The sequence below is a fragment of the Aphelocoma coerulescens genome, chromosome 13 (assembly GCF_041296385.1).
Source record: "Aphelocoma coerulescens isolate FSJ_1873_10779 chromosome 13, UR_Acoe_1.0, whole genome shotgun sequence".
Classification (NCBI taxonomy): domain Eukaryota; kingdom Metazoa; phylum Chordata; class Aves; order Passeriformes; family Corvidae; genus Aphelocoma; species Aphelocoma coerulescens.
In genome coordinates this window covers 18,045,151-18,067,281 of record NC_091027.1, presented here as the reverse complement: position 1 = coordinate 18,067,281, position 22,131 = coordinate 18,045,151, and the positions used below count along the sequence as shown (strand labels likewise).

The 22,131-nt window shown below is 52.1% G+C and overlaps 1 protein-coding gene across 2 annotated transcripts in view; it reads right to left on the bottom strand.

The window, feature by feature from the left end:
* The window catches only part of SIL1 (SIL1 nucleotide exchange factor), a 113,576-nt gene that overhangs the window by 35,786 nt on the left and 55,659 nt on the right, over positions 1 to 22,131 (bottom strand). For both annotated transcript variants that reach the window (XM_069029036.1, XM_069029037.1), the window contains 3 exons: positions 10,384 to 10,499; positions 6,067 to 6,163; positions 3,719 to 3,910 (listed from right to left, as the gene is read on the bottom strand). In XM_069029036.1, the coding sequence (XP_068885137.1) occupies positions 3,719 to 3,910; positions 6,067 to 6,163; positions 10,384 to 10,499 (405 nt within the window). The remainder of the gene's footprint in view (positions 1 to 3,718; positions 3,911 to 6,066; positions 6,164 to 10,383; positions 10,500 to 22,131) is intronic.

The window sequence follows — 22,131 nt, the reverse complement described above, 5'->3', positions numbered from 1 at the left end:
GAGAAACAGCACAAGGTACTTCAAGTACAAAATTCAGTCCAAAGTCAAATCGATGCATTTTGGTATTCAATGATTTTTTTTTTCAGTTTAAAAGGGGATCTGATGAATGCTCAGAACTGCCTGCACAGAAAAATCAGGTTTAGAAATTCGACATTTCTCCTCTCTGAAAGACAGGGAGACAACAGCAATCGTTGGCAGATGGAAACAGAATATAAAAATGAGTTATCAGCAGGGCAGACCGACCCCCCAATGGGGTGGGACAGGACAAACACCACAAGCCATGCAGGGCATGTGGGACACTCTTCTAGTCAATGACTTCATGCTCGGTGTTATATTTATCTCAACCATGTACCTTCATCAAAACTGGCCCAAAGTCAGATATTTCAGGTACCCAGGAGAAGGAAGAAGCTTTGTGTCCTACGGGTCTGTCGTCACCAACCAAAGCAGGACCTGGGGAGCTCCAGCTCGTCTCTGCTCCCCAACGGGACAATACCCACCACTTGCTGTCCCTCTGCAAAGCTGCTCTCTGCAGGTCTGCTGGGGCTGATTCAGGATTTGCAGCAGCTTTTGTATCCTTTCAGATGCTGTTCTTTTAACTGTCCCTATAAACCAGGCCTGCCAGATCGCTCACTTTTCTGCAGACCCATCTCTGTCTACAAAGAAATCTATGCAGCAACCCAATTTCAGCTGCCAGTGGGTCCTTTTATTACTCAGCCTCTGTAAAAACTGGTTTAGTGCTGGAATGGGACGTTGACTTCTGCACGAGAGGGAATGTATGGACAGGCAGGAATTTGCATCCAGCACCCAGTGTGGTAAAACCAGCCATTGCTGGGACCTCAGCAGCACCAGAATCCTTCATGCCACCCTAGCATCAGTGAGACACCTCAACTGCAGAACATAAATTATGCTGTAAAGCTTTTTCTCAAGATGTGTTTATCTTTTTTAACCAGAGTCTGTCGTGAGAGCTCCTTCCCTCACTCACCGTTTTAAAACCAACAAAATCCCCAAACTTAACAACTTGAAGGTATTAACCTCTCTGGGGAGCAGCGGATGCTGTGAGGCAGCAGCTCCTACCTCGCTTCAGTCCACTGAAATCGGCACAGAAGAAAAACCAAAGATCAAAAGAGCTCTTGAGTAAAGTACACAGGCAAAGCAGGCAAGGAGAGAGATGGGAGAAGAGCAAATATGACAGCAGTTATTCAGGGAGCAGGTTTGAATTGGAGGAGAAAGAAAATAGGGAGGGAAGGTGAGAGAGAAAATGTTAGAAAACAAGAGCAAGGGAAAGCAGCATGTCAACCGTACGCGATGGAGAGGAAATTAGCAGAGAGAGACGGTGTAGCATGTCAGAGGAGAGGAGAGAGGAAGATAAGGAGAGTAAATAATTGAGAGAAAGAGCCTGCAATGCCTGAGAACGGGTCTTGGCTCCGCACACTGCTGTGCAAGCACCGTGAATGCTGTTTATGAGTTACGCTCTGCCCTCTTCACATTTGCATTTGGGTTTTATGCGTTACAGATAACCCAGTAAGCCAAACCCTCCTGCTCCATCTCCGAGACGGGCTCCCGAACATGCCAAGCTGAATCGTGACTGAGGAGAGGCAAACCAGAGCTGGCAACCAAAAGCTGAGCAAACACAGAGCCCTTGGGCTGACTCTTCAGAAGCAGGAGAGAGCATCTCCCGGGCTCGGCACCGGCCACGGCTCCCGCTCCGCTCCCCGCGGCGCGCTCCGAGGCACGAGCTGCCTCACACCCCGCTGCTTCAGGGTGCTCACCACCAGGACACAGAGCAGGGAGCAGCCTTTGCTTGTACACCCCCCAAGGCATGGCATTTTCCACTCAACAGGGCACCCCGTGCCCCAGAGGCAGCAGCACGATGGCCAGGAGCCAAGGAGTTGTGAAAAGCCATGGCACGGTACTGCTCTGAGGGAGGCTGGGGAAGGTGGGACCAGCAAAGTGGTCCCACATGTGGCCTGGGCCACCTCCACCTGCAAGGATCCCCTGCTCCCGTGGCACAGCACGGCTGTGACTCGCTGCAGAGGAGTCCTGACAGTTCAGCCCTTCCAGGGTTATGCGGCACAAGCGTCCTTTGGCTGCTGTTCAGTAATTACATTAAGCCAGTGCTGCTAAAGGCAGTCCCAAGCAGAGATAATGCTCTGGACGTATTCAACTGACTGGAAGAAGAAAGAAGAGGAAAAGCCATGCTGGCTTAGAGACAAGTCATATTTCTTATCAGCTTCCTGCCTGACGAGAAGGTGCTGCCCAGCCATCTGCCCCGACAGCGCGGGCACAGAGCAGCGCTGTGATCGGCGCACAAAGGAGCCTCTGTGCTCCCGCCAGCCTCCTGCCATTCCCCCTCCCTGACCCCTTTGATGCTGGATGTGCTTCCCTTTGATGCTCCAGCCCCTGCTCCTCTCGCCATTCCGAAATTGTTTGCCCCATCCTGTGCTGCAGGGATTTTCTGCTGGAATAGTCCAGACCGTTATGCTGGAATCCAAAGCATCCCAGGGTGTTTGGGAATTGCTTTTTAGCACGCTGGCCTGATGCTCTGGCACCCTTAATCAGGCAAGATTAGCCCTGAGTATAAATATGAAGCTCTTTGGGCGCCCATTGTTCACACTTATTCTCTGAGTCACACAGATGCCGTCAGTGACACAAAAGCAGGGAGAACAAACAGCAAGGCAGCCTCTGCATGCCCACAACAGAGATTTAGAGTGGAAATTCAAGACAAAGAGCCTTGGAAATAACACTTCTATCAGCTGGCACATGGACTCCCTCTGTCAGCAGCAACACTTCAGCTACCTGCCCCCAAAAGACCACCTTTGGTTTAACGAGTGCCGTTCCAGTGAAAGGGCTTGCACTGGCACCTCCCAAGAGCTGTCCCATTTGCCCTCTGAAATGATAACGTGACACTGGAAACTCTCCCAGCGCACTCCAGACCCTCCCAGCCACTGGGGAGGGAGAAGCCAAGTCTTTTCCCACAAGGCAGAGCAGAGGCTGGATGCCCAGACACCCTCCCAGGGGTGGCACTGAGGAAGGCACCAAGCCCAGGGGAGGAGAGCTCTGGTGCCTGCAGCTGCATCCAAGGGGAGCTAGGAATGTGTGAGCTGAAAGCAGAGCAAGAGAGATCAGAGGGAGGGGGGAAAGGTGTGAGCACAAACCCAAGGAAGCGAGATGCCAGGAAATATGTTCACCCTCACACAGAGCTAATGAGCACAGCGAGGCTCTACACGCCACTGCTTACTCACACCAAGACAAAAGAGGGGGTTTGGGGTGGCTGTCGCCTTCCCTGGTACAAAGACATTATCTGTGAACTGATGTAAGGGCACCTACCCTCAACCATGGCAGCTTTCCACGGAAGCAGTGAGAAAATAATTATTTTCTTAGCACCCACCACTCTACCTACCCAAAAATGGCAGCTAAAACCCCATTTTGTAACATTAAGCAGATGAAAGAGGAAAAAGAGAGGATAAGAAAACCAGCCTGATAACAGACAACAAATCAGGCAACCCCTAGGATACTGCTGGCTCCTGGCATGACAAGTGATTAATTCAAACCTGGATATAAAATAAGCCTGCACTAGCCCTCTGCTGTCTGGTATTGTCCCAGGATTATGGTAATTAAGCAATTTGTATTACCTGATACCGATAAGAAAAATAAAACCCCATTTACGACACCATATCCCCTGGATTTTACACGGCAGTTACTGATGCATTCTTGTTACCTGGTGAACATAATATTCGAGATCATAAAGCGCTGCTACTTTTTCATCCAGTGTGGAGGCAGAGCTGTTGAGTTTGCTTATTAATTTAACCATAATTTCATAATCTGTTTCCATCTTCATGTTCAGCTTTTCAAACTCCTCCTTCAGCTGCTCTATGGGCCGGAACTTCTTCCTCACCTCTTCCTCTTTGGCCTTGAAAACATAAGGAGGAAACCAGAGATGAAGATGGGAGATGAAGAGAGACAAGACAGACACAGAAAGGAACGCCACCCCAAATTTACAAAGGGAACCTGGCTGTCTGTGCCAATGCATTTATTGCTGTGCATCAGAGATGCAGGGGCAGGGCTGGAGGGTCCTTCTGGGAAACCCAGTTACTTGTGAGATACCCACAGTACGAGTGAGCAGTAGGGCTTGTACACCACTTCTACATCCGGACACCATTTGTGCACCATTTCTATGTCTAAACACCATTTGTGCACCATTTCTATTTCCCACATCCTTCCAGCTGAACATCAAGCCCACAGGCAGCAGCACTACGGTTCTCTGTTTGCCTGCAAGTGGATGTTCTCAAAACCTGACTGCAAAAAGCCCTGAGCCACCTCCCTGATCTTACAGCTGAACCTCCCTGGAATGGACATGATGCTGGAGAGCTCCGGTGATCCCACCCAGCCTGAAGTGCCCAGTGACTCCAAGGAGATCTCGGACACAGACAAAGATGTTTTCACCATTCCAGGCACTGAACACATTCCAGGATGGCTCTATCTCCCAGGGAAAGGTGTGGGGACAGAAGGTGTCAGAACGGGAAGCAGGAGGAGCAGTGATAAGCTGGGGGCAGCTGCAGTGCTGTGCCACGAGGCTTGTCCAGGACACAGCCTGTCCTGAGCACAGCTCATCTCCCTCGCAGTAACAGCATCCCAAGGGCTGCCATGAACTGAGAGAGCTGACACAAAACATGTGATGAGAAGGAAAGGATTTGTCAGAGATCTGAGAGAGCCCCAGAGGCGCAGGAACATCAGCACTGGTGGCACTGGGGACAGAGCCTGCTGCTGCAGGGGACACAAGAAGCAGAGAGGCCAGGCTGGAGCTGGGCTGCCCCAAGGACAGGAGAAAAAAAACCAGGGGAAAACCTGTTGTGTGAGCAATGGAGGTGAAAGCTCCATCCATGTACTCATTAATTACCACAGGTACCTCACCCAGCACCACGCCCACCCCAAGCACCCGAGCTGCCTTTGCTGCAGCACAGAGGGACACAGGCTCCCTGTAACTCCATTTCCCCTGACACGGATCCTTCAAGGATGGATCTGCTCTCTGCAGGAAGGACTGCAGATGGAACACTTTAGGTCCATTAGATGTAGCTGCTTTTAGCCCAGTTGCTGGGACAAAAGCTATTCTAACAGGGGATTTTAAAATATGGCTTATTTTCACCTAATAGAGGATCGCTAATTTTTGCATTTCAATGATCCTCATTTCCAGCAGCCCTTTCCAGCAGCCCTGCAATCAATCTGCAATGCTGCTATGGAAATAATTGCACAGCAAACGAAACCATGCCCTGCTGCCACATAAGGGGAGAAGAAGCCTTTCTGCGACAGCAAAACTTCAGGGCCTTGACTGCTCTTTCAGTTTTCCTTTGACTGAGCCAACACCAGGGCAGCAGGAGGAGAGAGGGTTGAGGAAACGCTGCTGAGGGGGAGAGGGGAAAGAGGCTGTGATGCACCTGCTGAGTCACACTTCGTCCTACCTATTTACTTTGGGTTGAGGATTGTTTGTAACTAAATGGACAACTTGGAGCTTGTGTAAGGAAACTTCAGCCCCTGCTTCACCATGGCCATTTGGGTTTTTCTATCCAGGGCATGAGGCTGGAAACAGAAAGCAAGGAGGGCAGTGAAAGGGAATGTAACTCCCTTTGTAAATACCATCAGCTGCAATCAAGCCCCCTTTGGGGCCTGCAGACATTTTTGTGAATTGAGCAGTAGTGGAACAGATAAATTACACTGTTCAGAGCAGCTGTGGCTGCCCCAGCCCTGGGAAGAGCTCAAGGCCAGGTTGGATGGGGCGTGGAGCAACCTGGGATAGTGGAAGGTGTCTCTGCCCACCGCAGGGAGTGGCATGAGGTGGGCTTTAAGGTCCTTTCCAACCCAAACCATTCACAGAACCATAGACTCCTACAGAAAATCCAGGGAACACTATCACTAACAGGTTAGCAAAGGTATTTTAGGTCCATATTCAGCACAAGATTCGTTTGCACGGTGTTTTCCAAGCAATCATTTTAACCACTGTATTTCTGCAGTGTGCAACAGGGTGTGTTCTCAGCCCTGCACTGTGCATTGCTTTAGAAACAGGAAACTCACCTTCCTTTCGGCCTTCTCACTTTCCTTCATTTTAGCCAAGGCCTTTTTGAGCTCCTCAGATGTGAATGAATTTGCATTGACGTCGACCTTGCCCAGCCTTGCAGAAGAAACCAAACAAACCAGAACATGTTATGAGTGAACAACTGCCTCTATTCTGTTTTCACTGTGACATTCGAGCAATGGCCAAGGGCAGGAGGAAAGGAATGAAAAACCCACCATGCTCAAGAAAAGATTGGTCTGAGTGCTGTATTCTGCGTGGGGTTTGCAGACAGCTCACCCTGACAGTCAAGGGCTCTGCAATCAGCCTGCTGACCCAAAATCTCAAGTCCTACCACAATAAAAGCAGCTGATTAATTGATACCTCAGAATTTCATGTAGCAATACAGAAAGCACCCCTGTGCCACTGAATCATTGCCTAGGGCTTACAAGCTTTAACCTGGAGATTTCAGCTGAAGGTCTGATGAGCACTGCACACAGAGTCAGGGCAAGGGTAAATCCACACAGAAATTACACAGACATGCTAAAAAACACGTTGTGTTGATCTTTATACCTCTCTTCTTGGTTCAAGAAGTGTTTATCTGGGCCACAATCACTCTTGCACAGAAAAAAAAGGAAATGCAGCTGCTGAGGCATTGTGAAGCTAAAGAGCATCTCCATGGCCTGAGCAGGAGTCACTGAGCAGGCTTTGGTGGCATTGCTGCAGGGGCCACTCATGTCCAACCCCCCCTCTGCTGGTGACAGCTTTGGGGACACTGCTCTGCCCCAGCCCAGCAACACCAGCAGGGCCCAGTGCTGGGACTGGCACCAGTGGGGCCCTCTGTGCACAGGGACCCCCAGCCCGGGGCGGCCGTGCCAGCACCCCCAGGAACACCCAGATCTGGCAGCACTTTGCTCAGCTGCCCTTTCCAGAAACGCAACCATCTCCTTCCCGAGACAATTCAACCTCTACCCAAGATCATTTTCTACACACTGCTGATCAGAAATGTTCCTCTGGACTTCCTCCACCAGAAACATGCCCACAGCCCTGGAAGAGATTCCAGGGGCATCATTAAAGCCTCCACAAACACTGCACAGGCACCCAGGATCATCAGCTTTCCTTCTTTGGCATTCAGGCTCCCTGCACTGCTCCTGTTCATGTCCTCCTCCTCTCTCCAGAACGGTGGCAAGCGCAGAGTTCCCAGGCAATCCCAAGGCCAGTGCCTTCCATGGCTTGTTGGACACCCCCATGGCTGATGCCCCTGTTGTTCCCAGGGAAGCTGCTGAGTGCCAGAGGGGGCCCTGAAGTTGCTGAGGGCACTGGAGCACCTCCCTTGTGGGGAAAGGCTGAGCAAGTTGGGGCTGTTGAGGCCAGAGAAGAGAAGGTTGTGTGGAGAGCTCAGAGCCCCTTCCCAGTGTGTGAGGGGGCTACAGGGAAGCGGGAGAGCGACTCTTCCTCAGGAACTGTAGTGACAGGACAAGGAGTAATGGGATAAAAATGAGACTTGGAATAGATTTGATGATGGGAAGAAGTTCTTTACTACGAGGGTGGTGGTCCCTGGCACGGGCTGTGCAGAGAGGCTGTGGACGCCCCATCCCTGGGAACATCCAAGGCCAGGCTGGACAAGCTCCGCAGCAACCTGCTCAGGTGGGAGGTTGTTCAGCTTGGAAGCAGATGATCTTTAGGGTCCCTTCCAAGCCAAACCATTCAAGGATTTGATCATTCTATGATCTCCATGTCCCACCGTTGAGTGGCCCTGAAACTTCTGTGACATCACAGACAGTTCCACATGGAACATCCAGGCCCTAGAAACGAACCCAGTGGGCAATCCACGTTGACAGTGGTCACTTGGCACTTGCTCTTCGCTACGTCAGCAGTGCTGAGCTGTTCCTGCTGCCTAGATTTCTCCTGCCCGCACTGAAACACCAATTGCAGCAGGATGTCCGCTCCTGTCCCAGCAAAGGTACAGTGCCATTCCAGGGAGGTGGAAACCCCCTGACCGGGTGGGTGGACTGCAGCCCTGTGGGGATGGTGTGGGACAGGGACCCCACTGAGACCTTGTGCTCCCTGATGCAGCGTGCCAGACGCAGCGCAGAGGACACGGAAGTGGCCATGGTGGTAGATACAGAAGAAATGATGGAGGTGGACGTGAAAGAATCTGTTGAGGACATGGATGTTGATATGGAGGATGACATCGAAGACATGGAGGTTGACGAGAAGGATGAAATCGAGGACATGGAGGTTGACGAGAAGGATGAAATCGAGGACATGGAGGTTGACGAGAAGGATGAAATCGAGGACATGGAGGTTGACGAGAAGGATGAAATTGAGGACATGGAAGTTGACGAGAAGGATGAAATCGAGGACATGGAGGTTGACGAGGAGGATGAAATCGAGGACATGGAGGTTGACGAGGAGGACAACACCAAGGACGTGAAGGTCAATGAGAAAGACAAGGAGCAGCCCATGATCCTCGGATGAAGATGCACCCTCCAGCAGCAGGACAGGCAGACGGTCACCATGCACTGCCCACAGGCAGAGTGGGTCCCCTGCCGCCAGGCTGGGGCTGGGCTGGCTGGCCCCGCTCAGGGACACAGTGCCCAGGGGGGACAAGCACCACCTCCAGCCCACCCTGCACTTGCTTTGGACCACGCCAGCCCTATCCCAGTGCTTGGGGCCCATCTCCCAGCCCCAGCCAGGCTCAGTGCTCAGGGGAGTCCTGCTCTGCCAGTGTGTGCCAGCCTGAGGGCACAGAGAACAGCCCTCAGTGTCCCTGCTGCTTCCTTTATACCACGACTGACAACGACTCTGGCCACAGATCTGGACGTTAGAAGTTTTCTGTAAATACGTTCTAGATGTTAGAAGTTTTCTGTAAATACGTTTTGAAGATTGTTAACCCTATAGGCTCCCATGTAAATACGTTTTGAGGATCGTTAACCCTATAGGCTCCCATGTAAATACGTTCTATAGATTGTTGTTGTTACAAGGATGTTCTGTTGCTGATCTATTAAATACTGTTTATTTTTAAAAGCCCGCTTCTCTTTGCAATTCCTTTGGGCACCGGCAGCCTTTGAGAATTGTTGTGGCTTCTACTTGCTGCAGGTTTCCAGGGCTGGAGGTCCCTGGGGGTGCTGGCACGGCCGCCCTGGGGCTGGGGGTCCCTGTGCACAGGGGGTTCCACTGACGCCGCTCCCGGCACTGGGCCCTGCTGGTGGCCCCAAGAGCAAAGCTGTCACCAGCAGAGAGGGGGCTCTGACAGGAGCAGCCCCTGCAGCGATGGCACCACAGCAGGCAGGAAACCTTCTGCCCCCCTTCCTGCTGGAGCCAGCGGGACTCCTGGGCCGAGAGCCGGCATCGGGCCCCAGGGAGGAAAAATCCCCGTTCGTGCTCTGAAGGCCATGACAGCCTTGGGAAATGTGGGAAACAGATCTGGGGTGCTGCAGGGGCTGGTGGAGGCTTGGAGCCTCCAAAGGCTCCGGGCTTCGCTCCCCCCGCCCCCCCCGCCCCCGCACTGCATCGCCCTGTGCCCGGATTCTCCAAGAGACAAAAGCCAAGTGAGGGGATCGTCGCCCCGCCCGGATTCCTGCTGCTGGCAGCAGCCACTGGCCCCTGTGCCCCCTCGGGGGATGCCTGGAGGGGCAGCGCAGGCTGTGCGGGGCAGGGGTGCTGGTGCCGGGGCCTGTGGGCCCAACTGGGCCCCGAGCTCAGCCCCTGCGCCCCGCAGCCCCGCGCTCCCCGAGCAGCCCCGGGCCGGGTGGCAGTGGGAAACCCCCGCGCTTCAGGAAAGAAACTCCCCATAGGAACTGAAGCAGCCTTTGTTCAGAGGCTTCCGAGGCGAAAGTCAGCATCAGCTGGCGGTTAAAGCACGTTTAAAAAGGGGGGTGCAGGGAAGGTGGTGTGAGCTCCGCGGACTGTGGCAGTGCCTGGCGTGCAGGTGAGGCTCTGGGGCTGCTCCCAGCCGGGACACAGCACCTGGCTCAGGCCACCCTCAGCCCCTCACGGCTGTTCCCAGGGAGTGGGCTCAGAAAGCCATTTCAGACCAGTTGCTGCAGATATTTCAAAGGACTAAATGTTATTCAAAGAAGCCACGTTGCCAATTTAGTTTCGGTGTCATGGCATGAGAAGCCACGAAGGTGCCTCTGAATGTGCACTCAGGGCACTTCCAGCACCATCCCGAAGGGAACACAAAGGACAGGGCTCTGCTTTCAGCACTGCTGAGCTCCTAACCCAGCAATTAAGTCTCAGGAAGAGACAGTAATTGAGTGCACCAGAGAACCTGGCCTCTAATAAAGGGCATGAAGCCCACAGCCCAGCCAACCCGATGCCTTGCATGTCTGTACCTTTTCCTCCTCCTCTCTCCTCTCGCATCACTTGCCCCGTTTTCGCTGTCTGGGAGCTTGGCTTCTCTCTCTCCTGTCTGCAGGTTCAGCCGCACGTGTGACCCTGCAGGAACGGCCTGACCTACAAACAAAGGTCACGTTATTTCAGAGCATGTGCCCAGTTCCAGCTTTGGGAGGAACTGGGAGCTGAAGGTACATGCTCCTGCCTGAGAGAAGGGGAGAAAACCTTCATCCCACACAGTGAGGACCCCCGTCCCCTCCAGCGGAGCCCCTAAAGTGCTGCTTTACCCTCCAGAAATGCCACCCCGAGCCACCAAAGGTGTCCCTGGGCTGCCAGGCTGGCTCGGATCTACAGTGGAGGTGGAACCCTGAGCCCAGCAGACACTGGTTCCTTCCTCCCTCGCAGCCCAGTTCCTAGGAGAGCACTAAAACTCCTCATCAGGAGTGGATCTGAAGGCTCCATGGAGAAAGGGGAATTGGTTGCTGATTGGGGCAGACAGAATAAAAATGTGGCTGCCAAAGGGAAATCAAAGCATCCTGCAGAGTACAGCCAGGTACGCTGCACATCAGGGCTGTGGTGGTGTGGAAATACTGTATTAAAAGGAATTTATGATCACTACTATCTGCCAAAATACATTAAGCTTCAGTTTTAAATGCAGAAAAGATAGGAAATTCAGAGTGGTTTTCCTTGGTCACAGTTCTCCACGAGCACATCTCGATGGCCAGCCCAGCACTGGGTTGGAGAGGAGGCAATATTTGGTTGCTACTTCTTGATGGCACCACTTCTTCTGTTAATGCGGGAAATCTGCCTGCCCAGGACAGCAAGGCTGCAGCTGAGCAGCTCCAGAGCTGCTCACAGATGGACAGACAGACCACAGCTGCTCACCCTCCTCCCTCCTGAGGAGGATTCCCTATGCAGCCTTTCCTTTCTCTCTCTCCTTTTACCTAAAAAGATGCCTGGGACAGAATAACAGCATGCAGGAGACAGGGAGCATCTCCTGCCAAAGGGAAGTGAAGACAAGGGAAATTATTTTGTACAACAAATACATGCACTCAAAGACAAAAAGCTCTGGTCTCAGGAACAAGTGGATTGATCCCTCCCTGTTCAAAGAGACATTTCCCTGATCAAAGGACCTGCTGCTTCCTACATAAGACTGGGATGTTTGTCACCATTCAGACAGAAACATTTCAAAGCCTGTAGCCATCCAGCAGGTATAAACACATTCAGAGAAACCAGGAAAATCCATCTTGGAGGATCTCCCATTTAAACAAGGTTTGCATTTCTGGTAGAGCCTCTTTCTGCCCATCAGTCCTGCCCAATGGAAGTTGCATTGGTTGGATATGTGAGAGGACAGATGTGATTATCCTCCCATCCTAAACGATGGGAGGGCAGGTTAGATGTGCCTCCTCCATGCTTGGAATGCTTTCCATGCACCGATGCCAACCTCCTCCCGCTCCTTTAACTTGTGATAGACGGGACCTTTAATCTCTGTCTGTCTGTGGGGGCATCCTCCCACGCTGAGAAGGCGGGCTCTGCAGGAATTGGGTGCCATTGCCGAGCTGTGCCCCACGCTGGTGGTGGAGCTGGGACGTGCTGGTCAGAAAGGAGTTTCTAGGATCTCCATGAAAAGGGCAACACCACATCTCCTGTCCCTGGTTCAGGAGACAGCGAGACAGGGCTCTGTCAGCAAGCAAAACACTGCAAATGATAACCTGCTCTAGTGGAAGATGTCCCTGCCCACGGCAGGGAGGTGGAACGAGATGAGCTTTAAGGTCCCTTCCAAGCCAAGCTGTTGTAGGATCAAATGCCATCGCGTGCCAAGGACACGGAAGCAGGAGGACAATCCCCTCCTCAGCAGACACGAACGTGCTCAGGGGCAAAGTGAGGGGCGAGCTGGGTGCTTCCCCCCAAAGCCAGTGGCTTTCCTGGCCGTGTCACCAGCGCTGGGCCAGCAGGGTTCCAGCCCCAGCAGTGGCTGCAGCAGCTCTGGCTGTCACACAGCCAGGAACAGCCCCCGCCAGAGCACAGCACGGCCGTGCTCCCGCTGCACCCGGCCACATCAGCCTCCCAGCTGCCAGGGGAGAGGAAGGAGGCGGCTGGGCTTTGCTTGAGAGGATCATCCACAGGGAAAGCACAGGAGCAGGCTCCAGAAGGGCCGGGGGGCTGGGGGGCCCAGTGAGCGCTCAATAAAACCAAACGCGGAGCTGGTGCACACGAGCTCCACACCCAGCAGAGCCAAGTTACAGAGGCTGCATCAGCCAAGACACAAACCCTTCCTGCTCCTGCTCTGCACACTAAACGAGATTTGGGCAGGAGCATCCGAACCCCAGAGCAAAACTTGCCGCCTTGATGTGTTTAAGCAGCTCTCGGCGCTCCGGGGATTTCTCCTCGCCGCTCCGCACAGCAGCCCAGGTTCATGGCACAGCAGGACAAACACGGTGCTTTAATAAATAAGCCATGAAAACCATCTCTGCTTTCAACAAAAAGATTGACATTGTCACTTAAAAATATTACAGCTGTTCAAGGAAGGTCTTCTGTCTTATTTAGTTTGGGGTATTTTGAAGTAGAAAGTGTGTTTGAGGGTGGGTTGACTTGAAGAATGTGATTAAAATTGCTGATTTAGACGAGTAAGCTGGAAATCCTGAATTTTAATCATGTTTCAATATGTAGCTTCTAGACATTTCCCTTAAAAATAGTTGATTCTCTTTGATTCCTATAATTTGATACTATTCAACAACTGGGAGCACACACTGGAGCAATACATATGTAAGCAGTTACACAGCTTCACATGCTGCTAAAACAGAATCATTCTGTTAATAGCTTTTTCCCGAGAGAAATTAATTTTTTACTTATTGTTTGCATTAAGTTGCATTTGGGAAATGAAACTCAATTAAAAAAATATAAAAACACGTTTATATTTAAGCCATTTTGTAACATTTTTTTCTCCTTGACACCTTAGACAAATAAAATATATGTATCCACAGGTAGGCACTGCATAGATGTGTTACTGAATGGTCCCACTTCCCTGAGAGCTGCAAATCCTACAGCTGCTAGACCTCATCCCTTGCTCCTCATAAAGGGAAGGAAGAGTTTCCATTCTAATTAATTTCCCAGCTCTAAATCAACTACCCAGTGAGTAAAAATAGCTGTGAAATCCCCTCCACCAACCTGCCAGAAGGGCTACAGCTGTGCAGGGGGAAGCAGCAAACTCCCACCCTCACAACTGGTTTGTACTCCTTACCACTTAAAAAATATCCCACACTTGGGATTTTTTTAACCACAACTAAAATAAATTAAAATAAATTAAAAATAAACTCACAGAATCATAGAATCACAGAATCACAGGATGGTTTGGGTGGAAAGGAACCTCAAATCCCATCCAGTGCCACCCCCTGCCATGGGCAGGGACACCTTCCACTGTCCCAGGCTGCTCCAAGCCCCAATGTCCAGCCTGGCCTTGGGCCCTGCCAGGGATCCAGGGCAGCCACAGCTGTGCCAGGGCCTCAGTGCCCTCCCAGGGAGCAATTCCTCACTAATATCCAGTCTGAACCTGCTCTCAGTTTGTGCAGGTGTTATTGCATTGCCTGGGGATGATGGATCAAGAGAAAGCCCCAGGGTCTGAGCGGAGCACCCAGTGTCCCTGCTGGGGATGTGCCACCCAGCTGCCCCTCAATCACTCAGCTGCCTCACAGCCAAAAAGACAGCGTCCAACAGGTAAAGGAGGATAGAAACCCTTGTCACTGCACAAATGACAAGGTCTTTATTGGGAATAAATGTCAAAGCAGAGCGACAGCATTTATTTTCCAAGCAGGAGACACTGATCCTGTGGCAACAGTGCAGGGATGGTGTTATTCCTGTTCTTGATTTAATCCCTTTATCAGCTGCAGAAGCACCAGGACTGGCTTTGGTCTCCCATGCCAGCTCTGACTGACACTGCTGTCCCCCCAAGCCGTCCCCACCCCTGGGTGCTGCCACGTGCCCGAGGCTCCACAACCCAAGGCAGCCGGAGATCCCTCCGAGCATTAGCACTCCTTTTATTGGATGTGCTCTGTCCGTAAAGTTGCTTAAAGAGACGCCGAGGAAGACTTTCATTTATAGCCCCATTCTTTTAATCTTGGTCAGCCAGATTTTTTCAGACATCTGTTTATATCTCCCAATAATATATTGGCTGGAGCAGCAGCACCAGGCAGCAGCTCACTCACAGGGGCTCTGCTGACATTTATAAACCGAAGCGATTTCTCTCGTGTGCTTTATGTTATCAGCTAAACCTGTCCACTTAAATTATTGCCTTGTAACCAAATCACAACTATCTGTTACTCCACTCTGTGTACGTTTCCCAGGCTATATGCTTACATCAAGCTTTGCAGAGGCTGAAAACAAGATGATAAATAAATAAACAAATGGAAAACGGGACATGCTTCCACCAGGCTCACAACTGAGGGAGGACCAGGCATGCTGTGCACCACATTACTGAAAGCAGAGGGCTGCTGTGTGCTGCAGCTCACAGTGATATCCAGAGAAGCCCATCTCTCTTTCTCTAGACCAACCAAATGACCAGCTGTGTCTCCTCACTAAAGGAGAGGGGTCTCACTCATCTTGCCCAGCTCCTTTCCAGCGCATCATTCCATGTGCTGCTGGCCACCAGGGGGTTGGGGTTTCAGCACAGCGAGAGGGCTGAGCCCCAACTCCTTGCACAGCAGCAGGCAGGCATCAAACATAACCAGGGAAGTTGTACATCATACACTGACCTGCAAACCTCCCACTGAGCTTGTGAAATAACTCACTGCGCTCCTGGCAGCGGCTTCCCCATCCCATCCCATCCCATCCCATCCCATCCCATCCCATCCCATCCCATCCCATCCCATCCCCATCCCATCCCATCCCATCCCCATCCCATCCCCATCCCATCCCATCCCATCCCATCCCATCCCATCCCATCCCATCCCATCCCATCCCATCCCCATCCCATCCCATCCCATCCCACCCCTTGGGCCCCTGAGCTGCCAGCCATTGACTGCCCAGCAAGAGGAGCCCAAGAGGGACATGAGACCCTCCCCCTGCAGCACCACTCTGCCCCCAAGGCAAAGGAATGTCCTCTGGGAAGGCTGGTGCAAGCAGAACAAAGGTGATCCAGCTCGCTGAGGCAGATCCCCAAGTGAGCATCCTTGTTTGCCATTGTAAAAGAGCTCAAAAATCTAACAAGGGTTTGAAAACAAGCCCCAGCTATGAGTCAGTAAGTGGCTCTGCAGCTCTCAAAAATTACCTCTGTGTGTGAGCAAGCCTCAGATAACACCTACCTTCCTTTTCTCAGATAACATTTACCTTCCTTTTCTCAGATAACATCTACCTTCCTTTTCTCTTTGTTTCTCTCCATGAAGGGAGTGAGGGGAAAGGGACTTTCTGTCTAGTCCAGGCAACAAAGGAATCTGGAATCAATATGTGAATGTTCTAGCAAAACACACCGGCAGTGCTGCAGTATTGAAATCATCACATTGACGGAGCATCCACAATGAGTTGTCTGATGGCACCGCACCTTCTCCCTTAATAAAATAATGATTAAAAACTACCAGGACACAAATCCCAGGGAGCAGCAGAGCTCCCCACGGCTGCTCCAGGAGCCACCAGTGCCAGGGCTGGGGAACTGGCTGAGGGCATCACGTGCTGGTGGCACACAGGGGACACTGTGCCTGACTCCAGCTGTGCCTGGGTGGATGGGATGTCCCATACCAGGGCACGCTGGCTGCACCAGGGTGCTCTGAGGGAAACAGTGGAGCCAGGCCTAGTCTGGGGGGCTCAGCTCACACCCTGAGCCCAGACTCTCTGGTTAGACCTGCTGAGCAAGGAAGCAGCAAAGCCTGCCTCCTTTTTTCCCCCCTTTCTTTCTTACAAAGGCAAGTCCTACCACTCTCTGGATTGCTTGTTACTTCAAAACAGAAAATTTTACACACAAAAGGAAGATGTGTAGCAGACACAGGTAAGGAAGAGATGGATTACTGATGGGAAGAAGAGGCCCAGAGCCTGAATCTCATTTTATTTCTTTCAGTCTGTTTTTAACTCAGCTACAGCCTTTTGCATTAGTTCACTGTCTGGCACTCACTGCCCCTCCCAGTTAAGTGACACTGGAAAATGTCATTAATATGCTCTATGCCACCTCTTCCCGATAGCTGGTGGAGAGGTCTCACAGCACCAGGCCTGGAAGCTCCCCCAGCAACTGTCCCAGAGCCCCAGCACTCCCCACCTGTGGCAGTGAGGAAGCTCAGACACCTGTGTGCCCATTCCAAGTACACACTCCTGTGACGCTGGAAGAAATGCTTTAAAGATGACTCCCTGTGCAGCTCTTATTCCCACTGTACTGCTGGGAAGCCACAGCTGCCTGTTGAGCACAGCATCTCCTCACAGAAGCACCAGCCTCGTCACTGCCTTTTGGTTCCTTGGGTCACCAGTAACAGCAGGGGCTCTGTTACCTACTGCAAATACTTACAGAGAAAACTCTTCTATAAAATCCCTGTATGCTGTCCATGCTCATAAACTGCCCCTTAAGCATGAGCTTGCAGCCTCTGCAGGGGATGGGATGCAGGATGAAGCCCTGGGGTGATCCACCATGCCCAGTGCCATCGTGCCACCTGTGCCACGCACTGCCCAGCTCGGGCTGAAGGAGCTGTGCTGCCTGCGAGTGACCGGTCCTGGTGGTGCCAGCCTGGTTTCGTCGCTGCTGCTTTGTCTGATCACCGCCCCTGATAAGGACAAAGATCCTGCTGCACAGAGGGCTGACAAGGACAGAGATGTCCTTCTCTTCCTGGGATTGCAGAGGAACCGTAAGAGAGGAGTTTTGTCCTTACAGCGTGAGCAAACAACTCGCAGTGCTGCTTCCTTCTGCCTCCCAGAGCACCCAGACGCACACGGAGCAGGCAGGGCCTGGCCCCCAAGCCACAGACGTCCAGTTTGTGGCAGCAGCTTGCACAGGGTCCCCCAGAAAGGCCCCAATGGGATGAATTGTTCAGAGCCTGAATGAACAGTTAAAAGCACCTCAACAAAATCGAGGAAGTCTCATGTAAGACACTTGAGTTGGTTGATCTGACAAACCTTTCTGTGACACTCCAAGCTATGTTAATAAATATCCTGGAAATCGACCTGTCAAAACAGGGATGTCTAAGTATGACATCTTCTCCAACACTGATTTTGCTCCATGCTGCAGTGGAGCAGGGACAGAAGCCATCTGAAATGCTTTCAAGCTTGCCAAGGGTGAATCTGTCCCCTGTTCAACACCCAGCACTGCCACTGGCAGCAAAGCCGTTCCTGGGAAAGCCCCAAAGTCACCCTGTTCTGATACATCCCAACACCACGTGTGCTCCGGCCCACACTCACAGGTCCCAAAGCAGCAGCACGGCTTTCTGCTGGACTTGAACCCCACTTGAAGAGGGGACAGGGAAAGAATTATGGAATGGTTTGGGGTGGAAGGGACCTTCAGAGTCATCCAGTTCCAATCCCCCACCATGGGCAGTGATGCCACCCCAAAAGGGCTGATCCCATTCCAGTTTCTCATTTAGCAAGAGAGAAGTGACCTACTGGTGCTTGCTGTGCTGCTGCTCTCCTGTGGCTGATGCCACAGAGCTCACTGGGTGCACTCAGGTGTTAGCTCCTCACAACCAGGATTACAGGGAGTCACACCCCCACAGTAACCCTTGGGAGAACTTTCTGGCACCCTGTGATTTTTAATGCCAACCTTGCTGCAATAACCATGTCTTTAAGCCCCATCCATCAGGCCTTCAGCTCAAACATTTGTTTGGCTGAAAGGGGTTTTAGAGCCACTCTTTTGTCCCAGTGCTGAGAGGTTTTCTCTGTAATTTGTTCCCCTCAGCAAATAGAATGAAAACATTTTTAAAATGGTGCCAGAATCCAATCCCTCCTCCCATGATTCAATCCACAGCTAGAGGACAACAAAGCCTCACAAGGAAGGGGCTCTCCACTAAGTAACCCTTGATTAGAGATGTGAAAGCACTGTTCAGTTTGGACATTGGGTTGGACGGTGCTCACAACTGCCACTTTTCCCTGAGCCAGGGCTCTCCGTGGCACTGGGATTTCTGTTCTCCCAAGGGATCAGCTCGTGCCGAGCGCTCTGAACGCTCTTATCAAACCGGTGGCAGCCCATGAGGGCTGGGCTCGCTCCTCAGCCGCCTGCCAAATCCTCTTGGCTTCGCCTCCGGCTCCTGCAGCAGGACAGAGGGAGGGAGGGAGGGGCAGGTGAGCCCCTGGGGACAGGCAGGACCATGGGGACAGGCAGGACCCTGGCTGGCAGTGCCGGAGCGGGCCCGTGTGACTCCCGCCCACCCTCGCTGGCAGCCAAGGCGATGATGATGGCACACGTAGCCCAGCCTTGTGCCCAGAGCTGAGCCAGCTGCCTGCTGAACACACCAAACCTCGCCCCTCTCGTGGCAGGGGAACCACGAGGACAGGAGGGGTGGCTGTCACACACGGGGCACACACGTCCCTCCCACGAGGTGCCTGGCACCTCCTGGGAAGTCTCGAAGTGATGGAAGCGAAGGCGGAGGCCAGCGAGGTGCCTGGGGAGGAGGGATCTCAGGGAAGGAAGGGGTGACAGGAGGGCTCAGAAGGGAAATACAGTGCCTCTGATGCAGGCCCTGCTGCAGCATCTGTTGATGTATCTGCTGCTGCTGCTGCTCCAGTAGGGAAATGCTTCCTGCGGCAAAGAGCTCCTCGCAACAAGGGCTCTGCCCTCCCACCTCCCTTGCAGTGCAACAGCAGCAAACACGCCAGGAAAAGAATAACCACAGGGAGGGAACAAGGTTGCCCTTTTGTAAAGTGGGCACAACATGTTTTCACTTTCTCAGCAAACCCTTCTCCCCAGCTTCAAGCCAGGCACTGCAGCACGTTACTGCAGCCCTGGGTACAGCAGCAGCCATGTGCTCATGATTCAATACGAGGCACTTGATTTATTTTTTCTTCTGATACTGGGCTTGAAGTCTGTGAACTGAAGCAGTTTAGAGAGTTTAATCCCACAAAGGTCCGAGCAGAAGAAACAGAGAGACCAAAGGTATCCAGCTGCACTCTGATATCTCATCTCTCAGATGGCACACCTGGCTGCAGAGACACTGCAGTGACCTTTGTCTCACCAGGTCCCCAAGTCAACATCCGTGAGAAGCTTATTTACAAAAGCCAGTTTTAATCCCTCTCCAGCTCACTACATTATTTATCCCCAAGACAATGCTACAATCCATTCAATAATTGTCATTCCTCAGGTCTATTTGTTACTCCAGAAAGCCCACCTGGGATGCTGAAGGCTGAAGGTTCAGATAAGATCAATGCAGGACATAGGCAGAGAAGGACAAGGCAGGTGACCAGGAGAATTGAGAACCTGACAAAAGGAGCTGAGGATGATATTAATTTTGTGCAATTTTAGGCATCTAATACCTTTTTGAGAGAGGCACCACTGGCTTCTTTACTATGATGGAGATTAGCACCTCCAGAACATCATCAACCATCGTGTCTCTCACATCTGTCACTCTCAGAGAGCCTCTCCTCCTCTCTCGGGGACTCATGAGATGGCCACCAAAGAACCTGGCAATGTGGAGGCACAGAAATTGGCACAATAGGGAGGGATAACCCATCAGGACCAACACCAGTGTGAGAATGAGGAGGTCTAAGCTGGCCATGGTTAATCTGTGGTTGGAAACAAGGAGTTGAAGGCTAAGACTGTGCCATTTGAGGACAGTAAAGGAGCAAAAAAGGAAACTCTTTTCCAGGGGAAGGCTGGGAAGCTCAAGAAGGGGTGTTCATGACCAGGCCTCAGCATTCTCTTTTCCTGTCCCCAGCTTCTGAATCTGTAACTCAGTCAGTGCTGAAACTGGAAAGATAAGACACGTACAACACAAACTCCCTTCTCCCAGCTCCAGCTCCCACCGGGAGCGTTTCAGGACACGCTGTGCTGCTGGCAGGGCGTGCAGTTTATTGCCTTGCATCCCATCTCTGCTCGATGTGTGTCAGCTGGCTCCTCTCACCCATGGCCGCAGCCACAGCCCGGCACCGGTGTCTCCCCGAGCCCGGAGCATCCCGCAGCGCCAAGGGCAGCCGGGTCCGCAGACACTTGGCCAACATTCGCCAGCTCAGCCCTGGGAGGTGCCTGATCCGACCCGCCTGGCTGCGAGACGAGCGGCATGGATGGGAAAGAGCCGCCTGCCAGCCCCGCTGCCAAGCAAGAGTGAGAACAAATTTGGATAATAAAAGCTGGAATAAGAAGATGCCTTGGAGAGCGCGTTGGAATAGTGCTTTGCAAAGCTTCAATTTAAAGCCTTGTTTCTACAGCTAACGCAGCCGTAAGGGACATTAGCCTAATTTCTGTCAAGAGAACTTGTCAACACTGCAGTATTTAAGAGAGACACTAAGGACGTGTTTTATCTCACAGATAGATCACTGAGAAAGGAAGGAGCTGTGCCACACTTGGTTTGCAGGAAAATAAATTGACGTTCTCCCTGGGCCTAATTGGTGGATGCTGTTTTATAACACCACATGCATGAGCAGCCTCACATTTTATCAGTGTGCAGCTGAGATCGGTGCCAAATCCACTGTGGGGTTAGATACAGGAACCCACAGGGACGAACTTCAAATGGCACCCAAGGACACAGAGCTGGGCATTTTCCAGCCACGCAGTAGGTGAAACATTTGGCCATGTCCTGAAGGGTCAGGTGCTTCTACTGATGGTGCTCACCAGCTGAGCCACAACTAGTGGGGTGGGATTTCAGGGCCAAGGGCAGAAAACTGCTGGTAGAAGAAGAGGACTGGCTTTGCCTCCTCAGGACCACCAGCTGGAACTTGCCTGGCCTGGTTTTTAGAGATGCTCCATGGCGAGTCAGTAGAAAGCAAGGAAAAGAGAGACTGTACCCTGCAGCTTTAGGAAAGAAGTGTTAGCATGATCCTGCTCCCATCACACTCCACTTTGAGGCACTAAAACATTCCCAGGAGCCCAAATGTATTAACGCTGGCATGACTTCACACATCCCACGTGCCAGCCTTGGAGCTGGGTTTGAGACATGCCCAAGATAGTGCTGGTGCCATGGCACAAAGGCTTGTCCCAGACTTGCAGCTTCTGCAGTGAAAAGCTGAAAATGCCCTTTTATTCACAGTCGTTACAGGGAAATAACAGCAGTGTAACCTTGTCCCAGCCTTGGAACAGAAATCAGCTTGCAGAGGAAGCCTGAGGGAGCGCGACCCTGAGCTGCAGACTCGAGGGCAGGAGGGTGGCTCTGCTCTGCTACAGATTCTGCACTTGCAGAAGAACTAAATCACTACAACAGCCAGAAATGTCCCTCGGGAAGGAAATCCTCTCAAAGATAAATCAATAACTCAGTGTAATTTTAGCACGCAGCCAGGAGAATTTACATTGCCAGGAAGGCTGAGGGCTCTGCCACAGAGACAGAGCCACAGCATCATCAAACAGCCCTGCAGCAGACCCTGTGCCAGAGCTCGGGCTCTGGGTATTCACTGCAAAGCCACGAGTCTGGGTTCTGCACTTTGGGACCCCAAAGACCCAAATCAGAGTGCTGGCAGCAGGGATGTGGTCCAGCAAAACTCCCTTGGGACAAACCCACCTTTCCCTTTTCTCCTCCTCCTCCGCAGCAAGGCTGCTCCCTGAAATCATGGCAGTGCTGGCAAACTCTCCAGATCCCACAGGGTGAGACACACACAGAGCACAACTAAACCAGGCACTGGAGCAGAGGGGGAGTGCTCCAGCC